At 35.9% G+C, this 21,854-nt stretch overlaps 1 protein-coding gene across 3 annotated transcripts in view; it reads left to right on the forward strand.

Moving 5' to 3' along the window:
• The window catches only part of NFIA (nuclear factor I A), a 323,674-nt gene that overhangs the window by 283,146 nt on the left and 18,674 nt on the right, over positions 1 to 21,854 (forward strand). For 2 of the 3 annotated variants that reach the window (XM_081325217.1, XM_081325216.1), the window contains exons 9-10: positions 401 to 566; positions 8,267 to 8,358. In XM_081325217.1, coding sequence (XP_081181343.1) covers positions 401 to 566; positions 8,267 to 8,358 — 258 coding nt within the window. The remainder of the gene's footprint in view (positions 1 to 400; positions 567 to 8,266; positions 8,359 to 21,854) is intronic. The other variant, XM_081325218.1, reaches the window with a different exon arrangement.

Genomic DNA, 21,854 nt, shown 5'->3' on the forward strand with positions numbered 1-21,854 from the left:
GTATGGAAGTTACATCAGAGAATCATGTGTGTTATGTTTGTTTTGTAGAGCTTCATTTATGCATTGCTACTTTGAGGTCTGGCTATTGTCCCTGCAGTATAAACTATATGAAAAACAATGTAAGATGTTCTTATAAATAAAAGTAAATCTCTGGTCCTGGTGGCCAACCCAAATCCAATCCCACATCATTATCCTGGAACACGTATATTTGCCTTCATTCATAAGATGTTCTCTCAGGTATTCTTTAATATAAACTGAATGTATGCATTCTTTTTGATTGACATGAGTTTTCCCTGTCTATTTAAATATTTAGCCATATTATGTTTATGCTATGTGTATTTATCCCAGTCATTTGATTCCAGAAGCAATTAATGGTTAATGTTTCTTCTTTATCTGACAGCCCAATGGTAGCAGCCAAGGCAAGGTGCACAATCCATTCCTTCCCACACCAATGTTGCCACCACCGCCTCCTCCCCCAATGGCTAGGCCTGTGCCCCTTCCAGTGCCAGACACAAAGCCTCCAACCACATCGACAGAAGGAGGTGCCGCCTCTCCCACATCACCGAGTAAGTAGAGCCAGAAGGAGGAAACAAGAGGCTGACATGGTTTGAGAAAGATTTATGTTTTCATAGTTCCGTAAAATGAAGCCTAAATTGAATTAAAACATTCCTCTCAATAAGTACATCAACTAATGATTTAATGAGGAAAAAAATGACTGTGCAAATAAGCAATGGAAGATTTCTGCAAAATAGTGTATTTTTTGAGGGGAGAAGAGTTGCAAGCAATATGATATATATGCAGTATGTCTGATTCTTATTAATATCACATGCCTTCAATTAAAAGTGCATAAGCTTTTTTTTCCTTGTCAAGATTTGTCATTGTTTTACAATTTTCAACAATGCAGAAACATCTCATGCCCAATTTTTCTAATATTTTATAGTGATCGCCAGGATGCATCTCTGGTCTAGTGGTCATTCTGTGGCCTAATGCTTTACAGCTTCCAAAGGGGAGAGGAAATTTTTTGGTGATTTGTGGTCTTTACTTTGAGAGCAGCAAAGCACAAAAATCCTATTGACACTGAATACATACCATCAGACTAAGAAGAAATGAAATTAGTAATAAGTCATTGCAACAGTATTACCAAAAGAAGGAACAAATATCGAAAGAAATTGTCATTCATTGGAAACTAGTTTCGAACCATCTTTAAAAGTACCACCCACAAGCAAACATCTCTGGGCAAAAAGTCTTAAGATCTCATTGGTGATTTAGCTGTTGTTTGGTCTACAGTAATATTCTTTGTTCTAGTTCATTGCAAAGAAGCCATTTTTAGCAGTGTGAAGCCAATAAATGAATAAACGAATGAGCAAAGACATAAACTGCAGTCTTGTCTTTGAAAGCTTAAGACTTTGGCATACCATATCACACTGATGCTCTAATCTGTTTAGGTCCATATGTAGGAATAAAAATATTTCACATTTAGACAACCACTTTTTCTTCTCTGAAAGAGGTAAAAACATGCTAATAAAAAGAAGACTTTAAAGAGCACTGATTGAATTAAGTTAAGTACCCATCTTGATAATTAAGAAGGTAACAGTCACTTTATTCAAGGCTATTAATAAAATGATAACTAGATTTAAAGGCCTTTTAGCCTTTACTATCACTACCACTAATGTTGATAGTTTGTAGATTCAGCACATCCACTTTGTCTTACTCACTCATGACAGACTATTTGACTGAAATAAGATAATGATATAAAATGCTTTGTAAGTTCCAAATGCTGTATTAAAAAAGAACGTTGCTGTTCACTCTGACAAGTGAAAGTAAAGTAAAAGTACTGGTTTCAGTACAATGTACTGTACAATGTACAGTGTAAAACTACATTGCATGAAGGAAACATATATTTTATGACTTGGTTTTTCACACCTTTTATTTCTGCTTCTGGCCTGTAAGACAAAGGGTTGTTGAAACACAACAAATTGCATTCCTAATTGTTTCTTCTTCTTTTTTTTTTAAGATTTCATCAAACGCATTTCAAAAGAAGGGTCACAGCTGCTGTGTGCCTAAATCTTTGATTTAAACTAGATTAAATAAAAGTGAAATTTCCTGATTGCTGGATTTGTTAATCCTCCGAGAGATTTATAACTTGTATAGCTATGGAATCTGAAATATGACTGTAGGCAGTTTCACAGTTAGCCTCCTGAAAGCTCAGATGGGGACTTCCCACAATCACAAATAGGTGATAAATTATTATTTGGAAAAAAAATGAATGGTATGCCATAGTAGATGAATCTTACATTAAAACAAGGTGAGTAGTTGAACTGGCTGGTTTTGGAGGATTATTTTTCATATTTCTTCTCTCAGGTTCTTGTCCGCGTCTGTAGTACAGCATCTGTAGAAGATCAAATATTATTACCAATCATATAAGAATAGCAGCCCTGCTTGTATCATCCATGCCATCCTCTTTGGAAAGATGAAAATGCATGCTGTATTAGGTTAAAGCTGCCTGGGAGTTTGCTTTGTTGACTATATTTCTTTGAGAGTAATAATTATTTCAGAAAAAAAGGAATTTTAAGACTACCCTTTTGTGCCACAGGAAATGAAAAACAAGTCACAATTTCCATGTTTTGGTACATTGAATTAGAACTTCTGGTTTGGTGTTTCAGCTCTAATGCGTAACATCTCTAAAACATTAATCCTTCCCTGATACATTATCTGGGACCAAGCAACTGGAGATAATGTCTGTTACATTTCAGATATTTGGAAGGGCAAATATGTAAGAATAATAGCAACAAGAACAACTATTATTTCAGATCAGCATTTTTCATTTCTTAAGGGCTTCTCTAAAATAGATTATTTGACGATTGAAATATTGCCTAATGGCAATGAGCGTGGCATTCAGGGGATGTTAAGAGAGTGTGAAGTGTCTTACTTTCTTTTTTGTTGTCTGTCTATATTTCTGTCATTCATTCACCATAAACACCGTACTCTTCTGCATCGTGACCTCACGCATGCAGATTCTGTGGGTTTGCTCTCTAAATAGAATCTGAAACATAGTAGATAAATAAGAATACTGAGAAAAAAGTACAGAGTAAAAGGGTACAGAGAAGAGCAACAAAAATGATTAGGGGACTGGAGGATAAAACATATAAAGAACGGTTGCTGGAATTAGATACGTTTAGTTTAATGAATAGAAGGATGAGGGGTGACATGATAGCAGTGTTCCAATATCTCAGGGGCTGCCACAAAGAAGAGGGAGTCAAGCTATTCTCCAAACCACCTGAAGGAAGCAATGCATGGAAATTAATCAAGGAGAGAAGCAACCTAGAACTAAGGAGAAACTTCCTGACAGTTAGAACAATTAATCAGTGGAACAACCTGCCTCCTGAAGTTGTGAATGCTCCGACACTGGAAGTTTTTAAGAAGAGATTGTACAACCATTTGTCTGAAATGGTATAGGGTTTCCTGCCTGAGCAGGGGGTTGAACTAGAACACCTCCAAGGTCCCTTCCAACTCTATTATTATTCATTTAGATCAGTTTTTTTTCAAACCTGGGCTTCAACACCCAGAATTCCCTAACCAGCATTACCAGAATTCTGTGGTAAAAGTCCGCACAAGTGAAAGTTGCCAAGTTTGAAAAACACTGATTTAGAAGTGTCAAAGTTGCTACTAAGTTAATAACTGTATTAGAGATGTTTTGGAACCATTCAGTCTGCATTTATTTCAAAATGGGACTGACTGCTTGCAGTATTAGGAAAAAGATTTACAAATATGAACTTCAAGATTGACAAACAGTGTATAGAATTGGATTTAAATATTTGGAAACACAAATAAATAGGAATTTTGTTGATGATGCATAAATAAGAAGTAACCATTATTATATTACATTATAGGAAAAGGATATTTCAGATTTGATGTGATGAGCTTCAGCTGGCTTGTTTAGAAGCTAATTAGTAGAGAGCTAATTTTTTAGCACAAAAAAATATGTTTCACTCATATCCTTTCTACATGTAGTAAGTTGCTTTGATAATGTTACAGATAGCTTTTAACACAAAGATGTAAGAACATAGGGTATTATCTGCACAGGTCATATTGTTTGTTCATTTAACCAGTATGACTGATTTTGTGTATCCAAAACTTGAGCAGAAGACTTTTCATAAAATGACATAATATCTAAGAATTTTTACACTATGTATGTATATAGGTGGGGGATGGGTGCATACATTACACAATTCTTATGGTCATGCTTTTTATGATGGTGCTTGCTGAAATATATTGTTTATTTCTGATTATTTTTTTCCAATGAGAAGCTCACTTAAATTCCTGACTGATCCCTACCTATATATTCTATTTCTTTGAGTTACATAGTAGTTTTATGAGAGATCATTACTTTGAATATCTAATTGATGCCATTAACTGTGTTTTTAGGACACTGGAATAATACACAAAGCCCCAGTCTTCATACAGTAGATAGTTTTTACTTTTTTAAACAAGAATTTATATACTTACTTGAGGAAAAAGGTTTTATTCTATATTATTCACAAATTATTATTCTAAAATCTGAAATATTACTTGTAATAATTACTTGCAACAGTATCATATACAGGGCTTCTTATATATGATCTATTTAGTTGATAGATTAGTGTGAAAATGTCCAATATAGTTCATTGTAAAAATGTTCTGTACATTTGTATTTGAATAGTATGAAGCGTTGAAAAACAGCAAAAAATAAATGAATTAGTGACTAATTCGTAAATCTGCTAAAAACGTACTACAATGGTACATTTAAAAAATCCCTCTAAAAGTAAAGAGGATGCTCATGTATTAAAAATTAAATGTGCATATATCAGGGAAAGCTATACATGTGCATTAGTGCAGTTGATTGGAGTTTTGGCATTTTAGAATCTGTGTTAATTTGCTGTCCAATCTGATATTGTTGGAAGGGAAGGGAAGGGAAGGGAAGGGAAGGGAAGGGAAGGAAGGAAGGAAGGAAGGAAGGAAGGAAGGAAAGGAAGGAAGGAAGGAAGGGAAGGAAGGAAGGAAGGAAGGAAGGAAGGAAGGAAGGAAGGGAGGGAGGGAAGGAAGGGATCACAAGTATGATTTTTATTTTTATTAATGCTTTGGGTTCCAAAACTTTGTTTTTTTCCCCTTTTATAAATGGCCATGACCATTATAATGCCAATTTTATGAATTTGCAAGTCTCTTATGGCAGCTGCTTTCTGATTGTAACCACGGTGTGTTTCCAAAACTATATGTATAAGAACCCTAACTCATCAACAAAAATAAATTCCTTTGCCTTCTCTAGCAAAATACATGTTTCTACCAGAGTTGGTACCAAAATAGGGCACCCTGGGAAGGCAGCAAAGGCACATGAAATGAATCCTTTGATCTGCTGAATTCAAGTCATCTTTGTAGTCAAGGAGCCCTCACTATCAAGTTCCTCAACTATTTTCTCTCAGATAAATCAGTGGAAGAGGAGAGGGGGGAAAAACTCCCAAATTGACAATCATGAAGAAGGTCTGTCTATTCTCATTTTGTTACGCCCAGGGGTAGGCAACCTTGGCTCTTTTATGACTCATGGACTTCAACTCCCAGAATAAAAGAGCCAAGGTTGCCTACCCCTGCCCAACCCCTTAGCAGAACAACAGTCTGTGGAAGAGAAGGCTGCTTAGAAAAACTGGGCTACCTTCTTCCCCTCCTATTTATTTCTTTTCCCCAGTATCAACACAACAGAGTTGACAATAAAGCTACAACCTTGAAAAAAGTACAGGAGGGAGAACAGAGGAGATGTGTGCTTTAGAAGCTCTGCAGCCATCAGGAAACAGAAAAGCAGCAGAAAAAAAGAGAGTAGATTGTGGAGAGGAAAAAGAATTGTAGAGCCACAGCAAAGCAAAGCGGGACATAGAAAGGTACAAGTACACATAGTTCTCGACTTACAACGACAATTGAGCCCAAAATTTCTGCTGCTAAGTGACACAGTCGTTAAGTGAATTTTTACCCATTTTACGACTTTTCTTACCAAAGTTGTTAAGTGAATCACTACAGTGGTTAACTTAGTAACATGAGTGTTAAGTGAATCTGACTTCCCCATTAACTTTGCTTGTCAGAAGGTCGCAAAAGGGGATCACATGACCCCAGGACACTGTGCAACTGTCATAAATATGAATCAGCTGCCAGGTGCCTGAATTTTGATCACGTGACCGTGGGGATGCGGCAAAGGTTGTACGTGTGAAAAAAACGGTCATAAGTCACTTTTCAGTGCCACTTTGAACGGTCACTAAATGAACTGTTGTAAGTCGAAGACTGCCTGTACTCTATAAAGGTAAAGGTAAAGGTTCCCCCGCACACGCGTGCTAGTCGTTTCTGACTCTAGGGGCCGGTGCTCATCTCCGTTCCAAAGCCGAAGAGCCAGCGCTTGTCCAAGGACGTCTCCGTGGTCATGTGGCCGGCATGACTAGACGCCAAAGGCGCATGGAACGCTGTTACCTTCCCACCGGAGTGGTCCCTATTTTTCTACTTGTATTTTGACGTGCTTTCGAACTGCTAGGTTGGCAGAAGCTGGGACGAGTAACAGGCGCTCAGTCTGTTACGCGGCACTCGGGATTCGACCCGCCAAACTGCCGACCTTCTGATCGACAAGCTCAGCATCTTAACCCACTGAGCCACCGCATCCCTCGCCTGTACTGGCCAATAATAGAGAATAATAATACTGGCCAATAATAGAGAAGGAAAAACAACATTAGAAATCTCAGAAGTATTAACGCAGAAGGTGGAAGAGCTTGGTAATAGTAAAGAGGCAATGTTGTAATAGAATAGTCATAGGTAAAGGTAAAGGTTCCCCCACACATGCGTGTTACTCGTTTCCGACTCTAGGGGCCGGTGCTCATCTCCGTTTCAAAGCCGAAGAGCCAGCGCTTGTCCGAGGACGTCTCCGTGGTCATGTGGCCGGCATGACTAGACGCCAAAGGCGCACGGAACGCTGTTACCTTCCCACCGTAGTGGTCCCTATTTTTCTACTTGCATTTTTACATGCTTTCAAACTGCTAGGTTGGCAGAAGCTGGGACGAGTAACAGGCGCTCACTCTGTTACGCGGCACTCGGGATTCGACCCGCCAAACTGCCGACCATCTGATCGACAAGCTCAGCTTCCTAACCCACTGAGCCACCGCGTCCCACTTTAGAATAGTCATAGAATTAAATAAATAAAGTATATTAAATAAAGTATAGAGGGAATATTTAATAGAAATTGAATATAGAAATATATATAGAATATAGAAATTGAATAATAATATAGTAAAGGTTTATAACAGTAATTATCATAATAATATAGAAATAAGAGCAATAGAATAGAATATAAGATGGCAACAATCAAAAGCATTGATATTTCACTTGTGTATCTTGAGGTGTTTTTTTTTCAAAGTAATATATCTCCCCAAAACTTATGGGGATATATAAAAAAACAACAACCTATGCAGCATCCAGTGCTTTTTATGGTTCTTCTGACTCTGGAGCAGTCTAGATAGGCATAGTTTAAAAAAGAATCCTTGATACGGTCAGTAAAGTTGTATAAATCAGAAACAATCTTCTTCCGTACTACCATATTTAGATTTGCTGTGCCTGTTGCAGTGAATCAGATTTTGATCATAAACTGGTTGATAATAGAGGTAGTATAGTCCTAGCCCCAAATCATGTGCAATAATAATTAGAGAGCCAGGAATATTTGCATTTTTTAAATTTAAAAAATTGCCAGTAATGGAGCCAAAATTCACTAGTAAGGATAATAGCTTTACGTAAATGCCGTTTTCTATACGTGCCTATTTAAGAAACACACTCACAATTTATTGTATTATGCTTATGAGCCATTCATCTTATTACTTTTGAACATAAGCAATTCACAACTTGTTCTGAACTTAGACTAATTTAAAGCACTGGTCACTCAAACATATTACTGCAGTCCCCAAGACTTCTTGCCTAGGGATGTTTGTACAACAAAAGCAGTTTGAATTAACTTTCCATGCTTAGCTCCAAATACATAGCTTTAGTTGACATTAAAAAGCAAGATACTCTTCCGTTGCCCACTGATGTCCATATTTATTTCTCCATCTTTCAAAATCCAGTTGTCCTAAGTCAGATTCTTGAGCCTTACAATGTGACTCCATTTTCATATTCAACATTTGTTTGGGTGGCTCTGAGATCAGTGTTGTTGTTGTTGTTGTTTGTTTGTGATCTAGTGCTGCTTCCTGAACGCATGTGTCCCTTCCCTTCACAGCCTATTCAACACCCAGCACCTCCCCTGCAAATCGATTCGTCAGTGTTGGACCACGGGATCCAAGCTTTGTAAATATCCCTCAACAGACACAGGTGGGATGCTTTCAACTTCCATTCTGTTTGTCATGCTGTTTGTTAACAACTTTGTTGTTCTTTAGTGTTGCTTTGGCAAGTGATTTGTGTCTCTCCATCAGTCAGTTCATCTTCACAGTTTGAATATTAGTGAAATGTCACTTCTGGCAGGTTGTTTTTTTTTTGAGAAATTCTCACAGCAATAGTGTGGTTTCCCCCCCCCCCACAGATAGTTATTTCCTCTTTCTTTTCTGACAATCTTCTGCTGTAAAGATAGTCAAATGACTACAGGTAGTCCTCGACTTACAGCAGTTAATTTAGTGACCATTCAAAGTTATAAAGGCACTGAAAAAGTGACTTATGGCCATTTTTCACACTTATGACTGTTGCAGCTTTCCCTTGGTCACGTGATCAAAATTCAGATGCTTGGCAACTGACTCATAGTTATGACGGTTGCAGTGTCCCGGGCTCATGTGATTCCCCTTTTGTGACCTGACAAGCCAAATCAATGGGAAAGCCAGGTTCACTTAACAATCGTGTTACTAACTTAACAACTACAATGATTCACTTAACAACGGTGGCAAGAAAATTCGTAAAATGGGTCAAAACTCACTTAACAAATATTTCGCCTAGCAACATAAATTTGGGGCTCAATTGTAATTGTAAGTCGAGGACTACCTGTACTTTCAGCTCAGGATATTTTTAATGTTTCATTCTGTGCACTGACATCACATGACAAACATTATAAGAAATGCTGTGCCTTATATGCATTTCATGTAACTGCAAGTAGAAAGTCCAGTCCAATTTTGGCAATTAGCAACTGTATTTACCAATTAATTCAAATTTAAATCTAATTTTCCATATGATAAGCTGAAAAGAAAAAAGGAAAGTCTCCTGTGAATCAGCTTTAACACCTGCTAAAAGGCAACAGCCCTTGGATTTTCTACTGGTCTCCCAAATGTTAACAAGATCTGATCCTGCTTTATTTGCTTTGACTTTAGCCAAAGTCAGACATAGTTACTCTGGAAATAGTCCAAATAAGTGGAACATACTTTTTGTTCATATGTTTAATATTAGAGTGTAAGTTTGTCAGTTCAGTTAATCTCCAATCAGGATAGATAATATTCAAGGCAGTTGCTAAAGGCTTTGATCACTGTGTGGATCAAAAATACATTGAATGCCATAGAGCAAAGAATCCAGAATGAAATAGGCAATCATATTATACTGCATGCTTGAGATGCGTGATTTCTCCATTGCAGAGAAAAGCATGCAATTTCAAACAAACCATCCACCTTGCTATGCTTGTTCAATGGTTTTAAAAAAACCAAACAAGCCACAAACAGCTCTTCTAAAATGCATTCATCCTGAAGAGTGGCATCTGATATTTTCTAATATATCTGTAACCTGTAACAATTTGACCACTGTATGGAATTGTAAAAGCTGCAGTATGTTATGAATTGCCTATGCTTAAATGAGATTAATATCTTCAGTAAGAATGGCACCTAATTAAATGTGGAATGCTGCTAGCGTGCTGTGTAGGTCGCCATGATATTTAGCTCATGAGGGGAGTAAAAAGTCTCATGGAAAGCAAATACTTCTGACCTGACTGAAACACTCCTTTTTTGGTCCATGCAGCCGATGCAGAGAATGTATTGATTATCCTAATTCCATTAGCCCTTTATTCTGTGAGTTCATAATGACTGATAAAGTAGTTCTCGTTGAAGCTACTGTTGAGCAGATACCTTTAGCCTTGCACCATTAGTCTAGTTAAGAAACGGATAACTGAAAGTGGGCATGTCTATCCAATACATAAGCACATTTGTTAATTAAGTGCTTACTGTCCTGATCTTGCCAAATTCATTGCTCACATATTTTGCAGTGCACAGACTTTGGTGTACCACTCAAATGCTAAGTGCAGCTTCCAGCTGTAAAAAGGTCGTATGTCCTTGGCTGGAGTAATTTTGTTCTAGATTAGCCACAACCCTTGACCTGCTTTATCACGAAGAAAAAGCACCAACTAGAACTAAAAGACTTATACCTGTAGTATATGAGAAAGGCTGAATGGATACTATTAAATTCAATCAAAGCAAGGGGGCAAAGTTAAAACTTTTCTAAATGACCTCACATTCTAAGGTCTTCTTTAAAAAAAAAATAAAAAAATACTGTATCTAAGGAATAACTTACTTTTATTTAGAACCTAATAATATGGAACCAAAGTTAAACTTACTTTATTTGCTATCTCTCAAGAGGTGTTCAGTTATATTACTTAATAATATTCAGCATACTATTGAAAACAAATAACAGATTATTGGGATTCTACAAATGGAGAAAAGAAGAAAATCCCAAAAATATGAATAATATCCTTTGTAGCTTAGAGAACACAGTTCCTTCAGAAAAGATAAGATTAAAAATTGCCTTCAAAGACTTGTTTCTTAGCATAGAACACAATTTTTAAAATAAAAAAAAATCCCTGGACCATCATCCTGGGTTCAATCAATATTAATTTAACCTTAGTGATGTTTAGCTCATTTGACTTTTATTGTACAAATGATACCACTTAATGGACAATCTTTTGCATTCCTATGAAAAATACAGAAATTGAAATTAACTTTTTAAAACAAATTTATGTATACTGTATAATTTTAGATGTTTTTATTAAAATGCGCATTTTATTAGTCTTTCCTGGTTTTGCTCTTGAATTTTCCTTTGTAAAGCAAAGTGATTTAAATGATTACATTTGTTTATCCATATGCCTTTCTTTCAGACGGTCCCTTTTCAGGTTTGTCCTTATGGTTGCCATATCGATAACTTAACATGCCATAATTGTGAAGAAAGAAAAGAATCAGTTGCATTATTTATAAAAATTTTCCTGTGCAGTGTTTTAAAAGTCAAGAACAAGAGAGTGCTGGTTTTATTTGGCAATTATAATTTTTAAATAATAATTAAGCATTGGGACATGCTCAGTCCAATGTGAAGAGTTGCTTGTGTAGAACAGCTCACAACCAAGTTGTGGACCTTGTCATCAACTATTGGATAACATACTGAATAATCTCTCTCCTAGTTTAAGGATCATCGCCAGATCTCAAATAGAGATTGCCTTGCATGAACCAAGTGCAACAAGATTCAATATTTTGCAATCATACGCCATGCAGCTAATTGCCACAGTTTGCACCTGAAAACTGGGCTTGTGTATCTTTCAGTGTGATCCACAAAACAATCAATGTGTCTCTGAGCCTGTTACAGGTACAGCATATTTTTACAAAGATACTGTTAGTCACCCTTTGGAGATGAACTTTTTTTTTAAATTAGTTTGTGGCAATTGGACACAATAAAGAAGAACAGTCAATTTAAGCAATAAGGCAATCAATAGTCACCCAACAGCAGCAATTAGCTAGAATATAGAAAAAGGCAATATCGTATCATATTCACAAATCCTGTGAGCTGCCCTCAGTGATGAAGTCAATACTTTTCACAACTCAGAATGAGAGCGCTGTTGGCTTTTGAAGTGATTTCTCCATTTGCAGTCTTCAGTAAGAGCTCTTCTTTATAGCTGCATAGATGGAAGTGGTTAAATTGTGTTGGATTTCAAGCCTCTGCACCACAAGGTCACAGAAAGTACATCAGCTATTCAGGGAAATATTTTAACTCTTTGAGGCCTATTTCCATTGGTTAAGTAGCAGAAAAGCAGCGTACATTTCTGTACTTCCATAGTTCCAGCTCCCTTGAAGCACCTCTAATTCAAAGGCTGTAACAAGAACACAATTCACTTACTTTTACATTGAAACCATTTCTTTTTTAGTCTAAGGAATTCTATTAATATTGGGAGGAGTTTTAAAGTGAGTTGTTTAAAGCTACAGTTCTGAAGCCAGTTATACAATAGTTTATAAACCCTATGCAAATTTATTTAAAACTGCATCTCAATGAACTCAGTTCTGCTTCTGGACAAGAATATCTTGTTAATAATTCCATGGTGTTAATTCCCACAACGGGGTTTCAATTGTTTTGTTTTGTTTTATTTTATTCTTTTGAGTAGCTATCAAAACAATCTTTATCTGCTTTGGCCTAGTCTTTAACAGGCTCACTTTAAATTCACTAGAAGTACATTATTTGTTTCAGGAAGTAACAAAAAATAAGCATGATTGGATAGAGTACAATCATTCTAAAATGAATGTCTTTGGACTAACTTATTTAAACTTATTTTAAAAAAAATCTCAGAACTTAGACAAAAATAGTAGGTGCCATTAATGTTCAGGATTAGTATTCTCAAGAACGAAATTGTTTATTTATAAATTATGAAAACAATTGAAAATGATATTTTGTTACTATCTTAAAATCTGGACATTTGAACTTTATTGTCCTTCTTACCCTACACTTTGTGCAATAAATGATTATGATGATCTTCCCCAATCTCGCCCCTTTACAGATATGTTTATGATCTACAACTTCTATGATTCTCTGCCTATAAAGCCAATGTTGTTGGCTGATGGGAGTGGTGGCCCAATACAGCTGCTGGATTCTTTTGGGAAGATTTACACTGTGGCCTTTCTATGTAGGGAAAGCTACAATGTAAATGTGTTATTTGACTGAATTAAAATGTTTAATATGTAACTGAACTTTTTTATTTTCTTTCAAGATAATAGTCCTTTTTTAAATAAAAGGTTTGTACATTTGTAAAGATGTACAAATGCCATCCTATTTGTACCCTGTGGCGGCAGACATCTGCTGAAAATAGTCAGTTCTCTTTCTTTGATATCTAATATTAGGGACTCAAGTGATATTAGATACGCTGTGATTTCTTTATGGCAACTCCAGCTCTCATATTATTAGTTCTAGGAACTGCTAATCCATGCCACTCAGTAAAGCGAAAGCTAAAACTTGCTTCCCTTGTCAGCTTTCATTCGGAGTAGTGATTCTTATAGGCGGGACAGCATAGATGCTTTGCTTGCTATCATACTAGTGTGCTGAAGGACCCATGGGGAAAGCATACAACTTTATTTCTATTTCCTGCTCTTTTTAAGATCTAAAATGAAAATAAGCAAGAGTTATAAGCAAGTCCTTCTAACTGTGGGCGTCAGTGTGCTTGCTTTCTCAGTGTGGTACTGCTTTCTAATTTAGAAATGACATCTTTGGAATTTGAAGGAAATTGTGTCCAGTTTGCATAGGGAAGAAGTTACTAGTCATGAATATCTTTGGAAATATGGCTCCTCCCAGAAAATCTTTGACAGTAGTAACTTCTAGGTTTGAGCTAAAAGCTTAAGTTTTACTTTTTTTAATATAGTAATTTTTCATATTTTGATGTGTTTCATTTCAGATAGATTGGGGTTAATTTAACTGTTGATAGATCAGTTGTGCAAATTATCCATTTCTTGACTATATTTACGCATACACTTGCAGTCTCACCTTGCTTTATGTATTGTTAAACATTTCCTATTTATTCTGTTTTTCAGAGAACATTGCTAATACAGTTAAAAAGAGAAAGAGATAATCCCTGCCCTCGGTCTTACTAATTAAAAGGGAAATAAGCAGGACGGGTGAAGGGGTGGATTTGGGAGGAAAGCAGTTCTATCCTTCAAGGCCAGAGCAAAGGAGAAAGTAATCAACCAGGATTTAAATCCTGTCAGCCAAGTTGCTGCTGCTCAACTTCATTGTTTTTTAAGCTTCTGATTCTGAAACTTGATTTGGAAACTGATTCTATTCATCTGTCTTCAGCTCCTATAGAATTAATCTTCACACACACACACACACACACATGCACACGCTGTAGTTTCTCCTTTAAAGCGGGGAATAAAGCTTTGCTTGATAAAGGAGAACAATTCTCTAATTTTATTTATTTATTTATTTTAGTTCCATTTATATCCCGCCCTTCTCCAAAGACTCAGGATCAGTCTACAACAGTGTTTCTCATCCGCAGTGTTTCTCGTGTGTGGAATCTTTGAGTTGGAAGTCCAAACATCTTAAAGTTGCTGTTGCTCAGGTCAAGAAACACTGTCTAGAACAGGCATGTCAAACTCGCAACGTCACGTGACGTCGCACGACGTCTCGGAACTTTTTCCCTTTGCCGAAAATGGGATGGGTGCGGTTTCTCTGTGACGCTCCGGCCCACAGGCTGGCAGTTTGACACCCCTGGTCTAGAAGAAAATGCTTCAGATAAACTGACCCTGCCTAGGAAGAAAAGGAGCTAGATTCACAGGGGAGTCAAAATAACCATTATTGGCCTTATTTCAAAGTAGTCGTGAATCACACTATTGAAAGTATTAAGAAATTATCTAAAAGGTTAAATCATGGCAACTGGACCAAAATTTGTTAATCTGAGACATTTTGCTCATTCAAGCAACTTCATCAGTCAAAATTAAAAAAAAAAGAGATAGGCAGAATCAGAGAGTCGTTGGAATGTACCAACTCTTGCCATACCAACTTCAGGGGTTTCTCTACGAGCTGTATTGCAATATGTCAATGCATACTCAATCATCCAGACCAAAAGTATCTAAAAGGTTAAATCATGGCAACTGTACCCAAACTGAGTCTTCATTGATGTATTGCAATACATTGTGGGGAGAAAGCCTTGAAGGTGGTATGGCAAGAGTTGGTACATTCCAAAGATTCTCTGACTCTCTGCCTATCTAATATTTTATTTTGACTGATGAAGTTGCTTCGATGAGCAACAAATTAACACATTTTGGTCCGGTTGCTACCTTTTAGATATTTTTAGATACCTGGATGATCAGGTTTTCATTGACATAACAAGTACATTTCAATCTCTTCCTACAACCTTGGCTGGGAATTTCCTTCACTAAAACATCTATTGGTGAGCATTTCCAGTTTCATTGGAATCTGTTTGTAACACATATATACAGTATAGCTTTCTAAAAACAGTTGTGCTAAATCTTATATTTTTAATCTATTAATTTTAAAAGTCTCTAACTTACTTATAAGACCTGTCATTTATTTGTTTGGTTTTTATACACATAGGCTTTTTTTCAAGATTGGTGCTCTAAACATTCATTTGATTTGTGAAAGTTAGCAAATTAGTAAATACAATAAATGTGCTATAGAAATTTCTGTTTTGCTAAGTAATTTTTTCTGCAGACTGTATAAATTTCCTTTATATAAACAGATACTTAGCAAGACAATTCTGCATTATTGCACTCAACTTTTTATGCAAAACTATTGCAAATAATTTAAGTGTTTGATTTAATTGAGAAGTACTTGGTTCCCTATTCTCAGCTGAATTTCTAATTTACTCTTGGGTTTGCATTTAATGGCAGGAATGTGTTAATATAGATTTCACAATAAATAAAATAATGCTTTGACAACTTTAATCTCCTCCTTTCCTCTCCTGCCCCTCCCTTCCATGCAGTTCCATCTCCCAGGCAGAGCAACATAGGAAAATCAGGTAGTAATCAAATAGTCACAAATCTGTTTTTCATACTTGCTACATTTCTTATTGGCTGATGGAGGATTAGAGACAGGGATGGAAGACACTGTGATGCCACTCATATGAAGAATTAATATAATAAAGGTTGATTCTTAACAAGACTGCAGAAAGTAAAAAAAAAGGACCAGGTAGTCATGGATAACTACGTGGCACAAAAAAGCATTGTTCTGTTTTTTCTGTATTGCTCCTAACCTGCTTCTTAGCACTAGTTATTCAGCATGTTGAAAAGTAAAACTGCCAGACTGAGAACCTCAAATATCAATTTAATCTGAATCTCTGACAGCCACTCCAATGGTCTTTACATAGGTTCACCTAATAGTACAGTCAATATGATGATCATGTAGGTAATAATTTATTATAAGAAGAAGTCTTTTGGATGGATTATAATGTTTGTTAAAAAATCTTGGTTTATTTTGAAGTTAGTCAATTTTCGTGCCATTAAACACATATATAGTGGGAAAGTTAAAAAGAAAAAATGCAGTGTATACCTTTGATAAACGGAGCTAATTTTTAAAGTCCCTTAGAGAATATATGTGTGTGTGTGTGTGTGTGTCTGTGTCTGTGTGTCTGTGTGTGTTTGTGTGTGTGTGTGTAGGTCTTGGCGTATTCGGGTCTTTTCCCGTGTAAGATTGATAGTGTCTTGGCTTACACGGGAAAAGACCCGAATACGCCAAGACCTACATACCTGTACCCGTGAAAATCTACGAAAACTTACACACACACACACACACACACACACACACATATATACACGCACACATACATATACATATACATGCATACACACACACACACAAACCTGAGCTGCTAATTGTACTTATTACAGCACTACAGAATTTATAATGCTCTGTGTTTATACATTTCTCCGGTGCAGAAGCAACCTTCCTCCAACCTGTCCCTTTGCAAACATTGTTTCCATGTAAGGCAGACCCTAAAATGCTCTTAGGTCTTCTTTCACCTTTATTTTTCCTTACTGATTTCCTGCTCTCTGCTTCTACCTCTCCCAACAACCTTCACAGCAGATGACGATGTATTGGATTAACCTCCCTTGCAGCTGCATTAGATCCCAATCGATTTATTGACTCTGTCAGAGGAGCTAGTACAGTAATTGTTACAACAGCAGAATGGAAACCAAGAACATGTCCACATAAAAAATTGTTGTTTTTTTTCTCTTCATCTTCTTTTTTCTTATTGTACAGCTTTTGTTTTGTCTACACAGTTAAGAGTGCTTTGCTTTTGTTTATGAGCTCTTACTGCATTATTAATTGTAACAGTTAAGAGCGCATATATGACATACCTATTGCGGTACTGGAAAGCCCCAATTACATCATAGTAGTTTGGTTTGGCATAATTTGGGAGGCCCTACCCTTCTTTGATGGTTGTTAAAAGGTATCATTAAGTTACATTTCCTTGTCTGACACAGCCCATCTGTGTGATCAGCCGTGGATGTAAAGAAAATGAATGTGACGCCCTAGAAATTACATATTATGAAATGAAAAATGCTGTACAATTGGGATTCTGCTATTCGTTTATACTGTTAACTTCCATGCATAAAAGTTCATTCTTACAATGAATTCTTTTTAGAAGGAAAAAGAAATCAGCTCTTTTAGTTTGCTTCAGACTAAATTGCCAAGCAAACTATGTAACTTTCATGTTTCATCATAAGGACAAAGGTCAAAATACCCAGTTTCCTGGCAAGCAGAAACCACAAGTGTAGTTATAGCCTAAAAACTAATCTTGTAAAAACACTGTGGTGGCAACCATATTTATTATCTTTGAACGATTCCAAAGCATTTATCTTCAGTGAATAAGGAGTCACATTATTCAAGCAATTGTTTAGGGCCAAAAATAAACTTGGAAGCATAGTAGGGCACTTGATTGCAAAAGATGAAGACAGCAGAATCCAAAAGAAATTCTGTATGCCTAAATTCCATTTAACTATACCAGGGGGAGGCAACCTTGGCTCTTTTATGACTCGTGGACACAGCTGGCTCAGGAATTCTGGGAGTTGAAGTCCACGAGTCATAAAAGAGCCAAGGTTGCCTACCCCTGAACTATACAGTTAAGTACTTATATTGCATGATTTTAATGGGGCTCAGATTAATTAATTTCTTTGATTACTACTCTGTGTTGAAATCACTTTCTTGTGCTCAAGTCTTAATTATTAAATAAAAGTGAACTATGTGGAGGCTGCCAATTAATGGGACTGTGATAAGCCCCACTTGACCAGGTTCACGTCACTTCTTACGTGCTGGTATGTGTAATGAGCTGGAGTGATCACAAAATCGTATGTTTCAAATTTCAGTTACAAAACTAAAATACAGTATTTTATTTCAATATTGTGAAGTACAATAAGTGCTGAATTAATATTCTATTTGTTGATTTTCAAAGATCTGCATATTGACAAGAATAGATCTCAGTAATAAAATTACTAGACTCTTGATTAATATGCTACATATTAGAACAAAGCACATAATCAGAATCTGATTTTTAATAAAATTTTGAAGCTATAGCGGAATGTAAAGAAATATATTGTGTGTTAAACAGTTGATCGTTATTTACAACTTACCGTATATTACAATGCTAGGTCAATTATAAATTAAAATAATTTTAATTTACTCTAGAACAAAAATCTTTTCATCCTGTCCAAGGAAATTCCAGCCAAAATACCCTTTTGAAACAAGAGACAGTGGGGTGGTTTTCTGTAGCCATTTATTTCTATTCAGGTCAAAAACTTACTGCATTTTAGTGTGACACATATATGCCTTAAATATAAATATAGATCTCTCTGAAAACTTTTCATATTACTGCTGTCTAGACAAAATTAAGTAGGCTGGGAATGTTGGACCCAGAAATCATAAATGTTTGGACTAATCACATGGCTTTCATCCAGTTAGAAGCAGTGAAATAAACTACAAGTTAATTTTATGCTAAAATGGAATTATATTGTAAATAAAGCAAAAGGTAATTTTATGCTTAAAGGGAATCCCCCACCCCCATCTTTTGGTTATTTACAAAAAATAATCTAAACATGATGTAAAGGGTTTTGTTCTAAGTCAGAAATTTGATAAAACATATTTAACTTAATTCCAAACTGAAAATAGAAACATTCTCATTGTCATTATTTAAAAAACGATCAGAAGTATTTATTATACGACAGCCATTAAAATCTCAGAGATCATAAATATCTCCTATCAAAAAGCCTTCACAAAATACAGTGGTAGTTAAAAGTTTGTGAACCTTTTTGAATTTTCAATTTTCTGCATAAATATGACCTAAAAACTTAATTTGTTTTCCAACCAATTTTAAAACTGGATTAAGAAATTCAGATAAGTCAGTAACATTAAACTTGTTCATTTATTTATTGGAAAAAATAGATTATATTTTAGGTAGAAATATTGAAAATTCAAATAGGTTCACAAAATTTCATGCACCACTGCAAATATTGCTTTGTTGTATAAAAAGAATACATGGAACCCTTTTTCCAGGCTCCTTGTACTTTCAACATAGTCCTGTGTCATAAAAAGTATTTTATATAATTATGAGATTTATTTTTATTTTAGTATTTTTTGTTTAAATTCACTTTAGAAGTATCAGCCATGGCAATCTAGATTGCCATAATTGTACATGGATGATAACTGCATTAACACTTTCATGGTGTTATTTTTCTTCCAGCTGATACTTGGCTTTCAAGATAACTTTTGCTGCATTGACATATTTCAAAAACTTTCTAGGAGTACATAGCTAATGGGGGCAGGCAAGACTTGGCAGGACTACAGATGCAAGAAGTGTTAAAAACAGTGTCATTTGTGTATTTAGCAGTGTAACACTATCTGCTGAATTATCTTGCTTATTTTTTTATATTCCACCTTTTCATCAATCAAGATGTTTAAGCAAAAAAAAAGATAAAAATGAGATAAAACAAGTGGGCAATATACAATATCCATAAACCCAAATATTGTGATTTGAATTCCTTATTTCTTCATAGTACCATTTTAGGACTGTCAATAAAAAAAGATTTTGGAAATATGTTACATGAAGAATGTTTCTCTATTTGGGACTGTGGCATCCTTTTTCCATTTATTTATTTATTTTCCTCGTGTTTGTTTATAGAGAAAACATTTTATTAAACATACCTATTTTGTTCCTCTTACGGCTGTCACATAATGCTTTTATTCAAGCTCTTTTAGTACAACAATACTTTTTTCACTTTTTAAAACTACTGGGAGGCCTGAATGCAAAATTTATTCATTAAAAGAGATTCATTTGAAATCCCTTGTTCATGAAGTGACAATGATAATAGAAAAAGTGAATAGGGAAGCCATTCATATAGTATACAAAAGTTTGTTGCATACATTTTGCTACATATGAGCTGTGGTGGTGCAGTGGTTAGAATGCAGCATTGCAGGCTATTTCTGCTGACTGCTGGCTTCCTGCAGTTCTATTCTTACTGGCTTAAGGTTGACTTAGCCTTCCATCCTTCCAAGGTCAGTAAAATGAGGACCCAGATTGTTGGGAGCAATATGGACATCGTGGAGGAGCTTCCTAAACAGCTACCCAAGCCTAGAAAACATGTGCAGTTGCTTTAATGATTCATGAGATTTTTGCGTGCTTTGCGGTATATTTTCCTTTTGAAGGATTTGCATAGTCCTTCAGATATTCCCAAGTATGTTCACAGTTTGTAGGAGCAGGCAAGCTTTGGCTGCAGTTTAACATTGCTTTTGTCCATGTAGTTCAGGGCCACAAAAATGGCTTTGAGGCTTACATCTAAAATATTCCTTAGTTGAACTCTAAAAATGAAATGTGTGATGGAACTTGTAGTTGCATCTGGTTAGTTTCTGTTTCTGCTTTCTCATAATCCTACCATCTCACCAGATAGTATTAAGCCAGGCCACCATAGGAAATCTTTCAGTCTAAAGGACACGGAGGTCCAATTATATGGAAGTATCAGGGCTTTTTTTCTCATAGAACGCTCAGAACGGAGTTCCGGCACCTTTTTTGGATGGAACCTTGTAGGTTAGGCAAGGCAGGTTGTATGACATGTGTGAGTTCCGGCACCTTTTTCTTTTACAAAAAAAGCACTGGGAAGTATTTATTTACTTTAACTTGAAGAAGAGATATATTTACTATCACTTCCAATTAAATGTACAATGCTTTGCATCAATATTGTCATGGGAATAATGCCATCCCCTTCCTTCTTTGAAGGTGATACTCTTATTGTGCCACTTTCAAAACTGCTGATTGTAACAAAATGCTAGCTTTCTGCAGCAATGCATACTTTGAGAATTGCTTTCTGTTTTTGGCTAATATATTTAACTCTACCCAAGTCCAACAAGTGGGTCAGAGACCAGATGGAGAGAAGCTACTAACCAAAAAATAATAATCCTGGAGACAATTAATATATTTTAATTGTATTTAGCAATCATTTAGAAAAGAAGAGTAGAATACTTTATTCTATTTGTTATTCCTAGTATATATAGTAAGATTGGATTTATTTTATTCTGGAGCCTGGCTATGATTCTCCTTGAATAAAACTACAAGTACAGTCTTGAGAATGGGCTTATTAAGGAGTTTGCAAAAAAGTGGAAGGTAAAATGAACAAAAAGGATAAAAATATATGCCAACAGTTAGGTTAGATTAGATTATGTTCCATTAAAACAACAGTGCGTTAAATGTAATGCCATATGTAAAGAGAGAAAGAGAGAGAATATAGTCTAGCCTACAGTCTCCTTTGCTCTTTTCTCCAGTTATGAGAAAAATGTATGCTCCAACTTCAAACTTGTGCCTGTGGGTCTCAGATGGCTGACAAAGGACTGTAGGCTGTAGCTGCAGAACATTCCTTTTCTGTGCCCTGGAAACAGTGCAAGCTAGCACAAGAGGAGTTCGGGGAAATCACATGTAAATGAAGAATAGCTGTAGACTCCCAGGGAGAATTGTATGCAGTTTATATCTCAACCTATGAATGTGTTCCAGTGGAACTGGGCATTCAAAGTATTGCTGGATTCAGCAGAAAACTATTTTAACTCAAAATACAGGCCTGTTGCAAAAATGGTGTTAACCAGATAAAAAGAGTTCACTCTGT

Source organism: Vipera berus (genome assembly GCF_964194415.1).
Source record: "Vipera berus genome assembly, chromosome: 3".
Lineage (NCBI taxonomy): Eukaryota > Metazoa > Chordata > Lepidosauria > Squamata > Viperidae > Vipera > Vipera berus.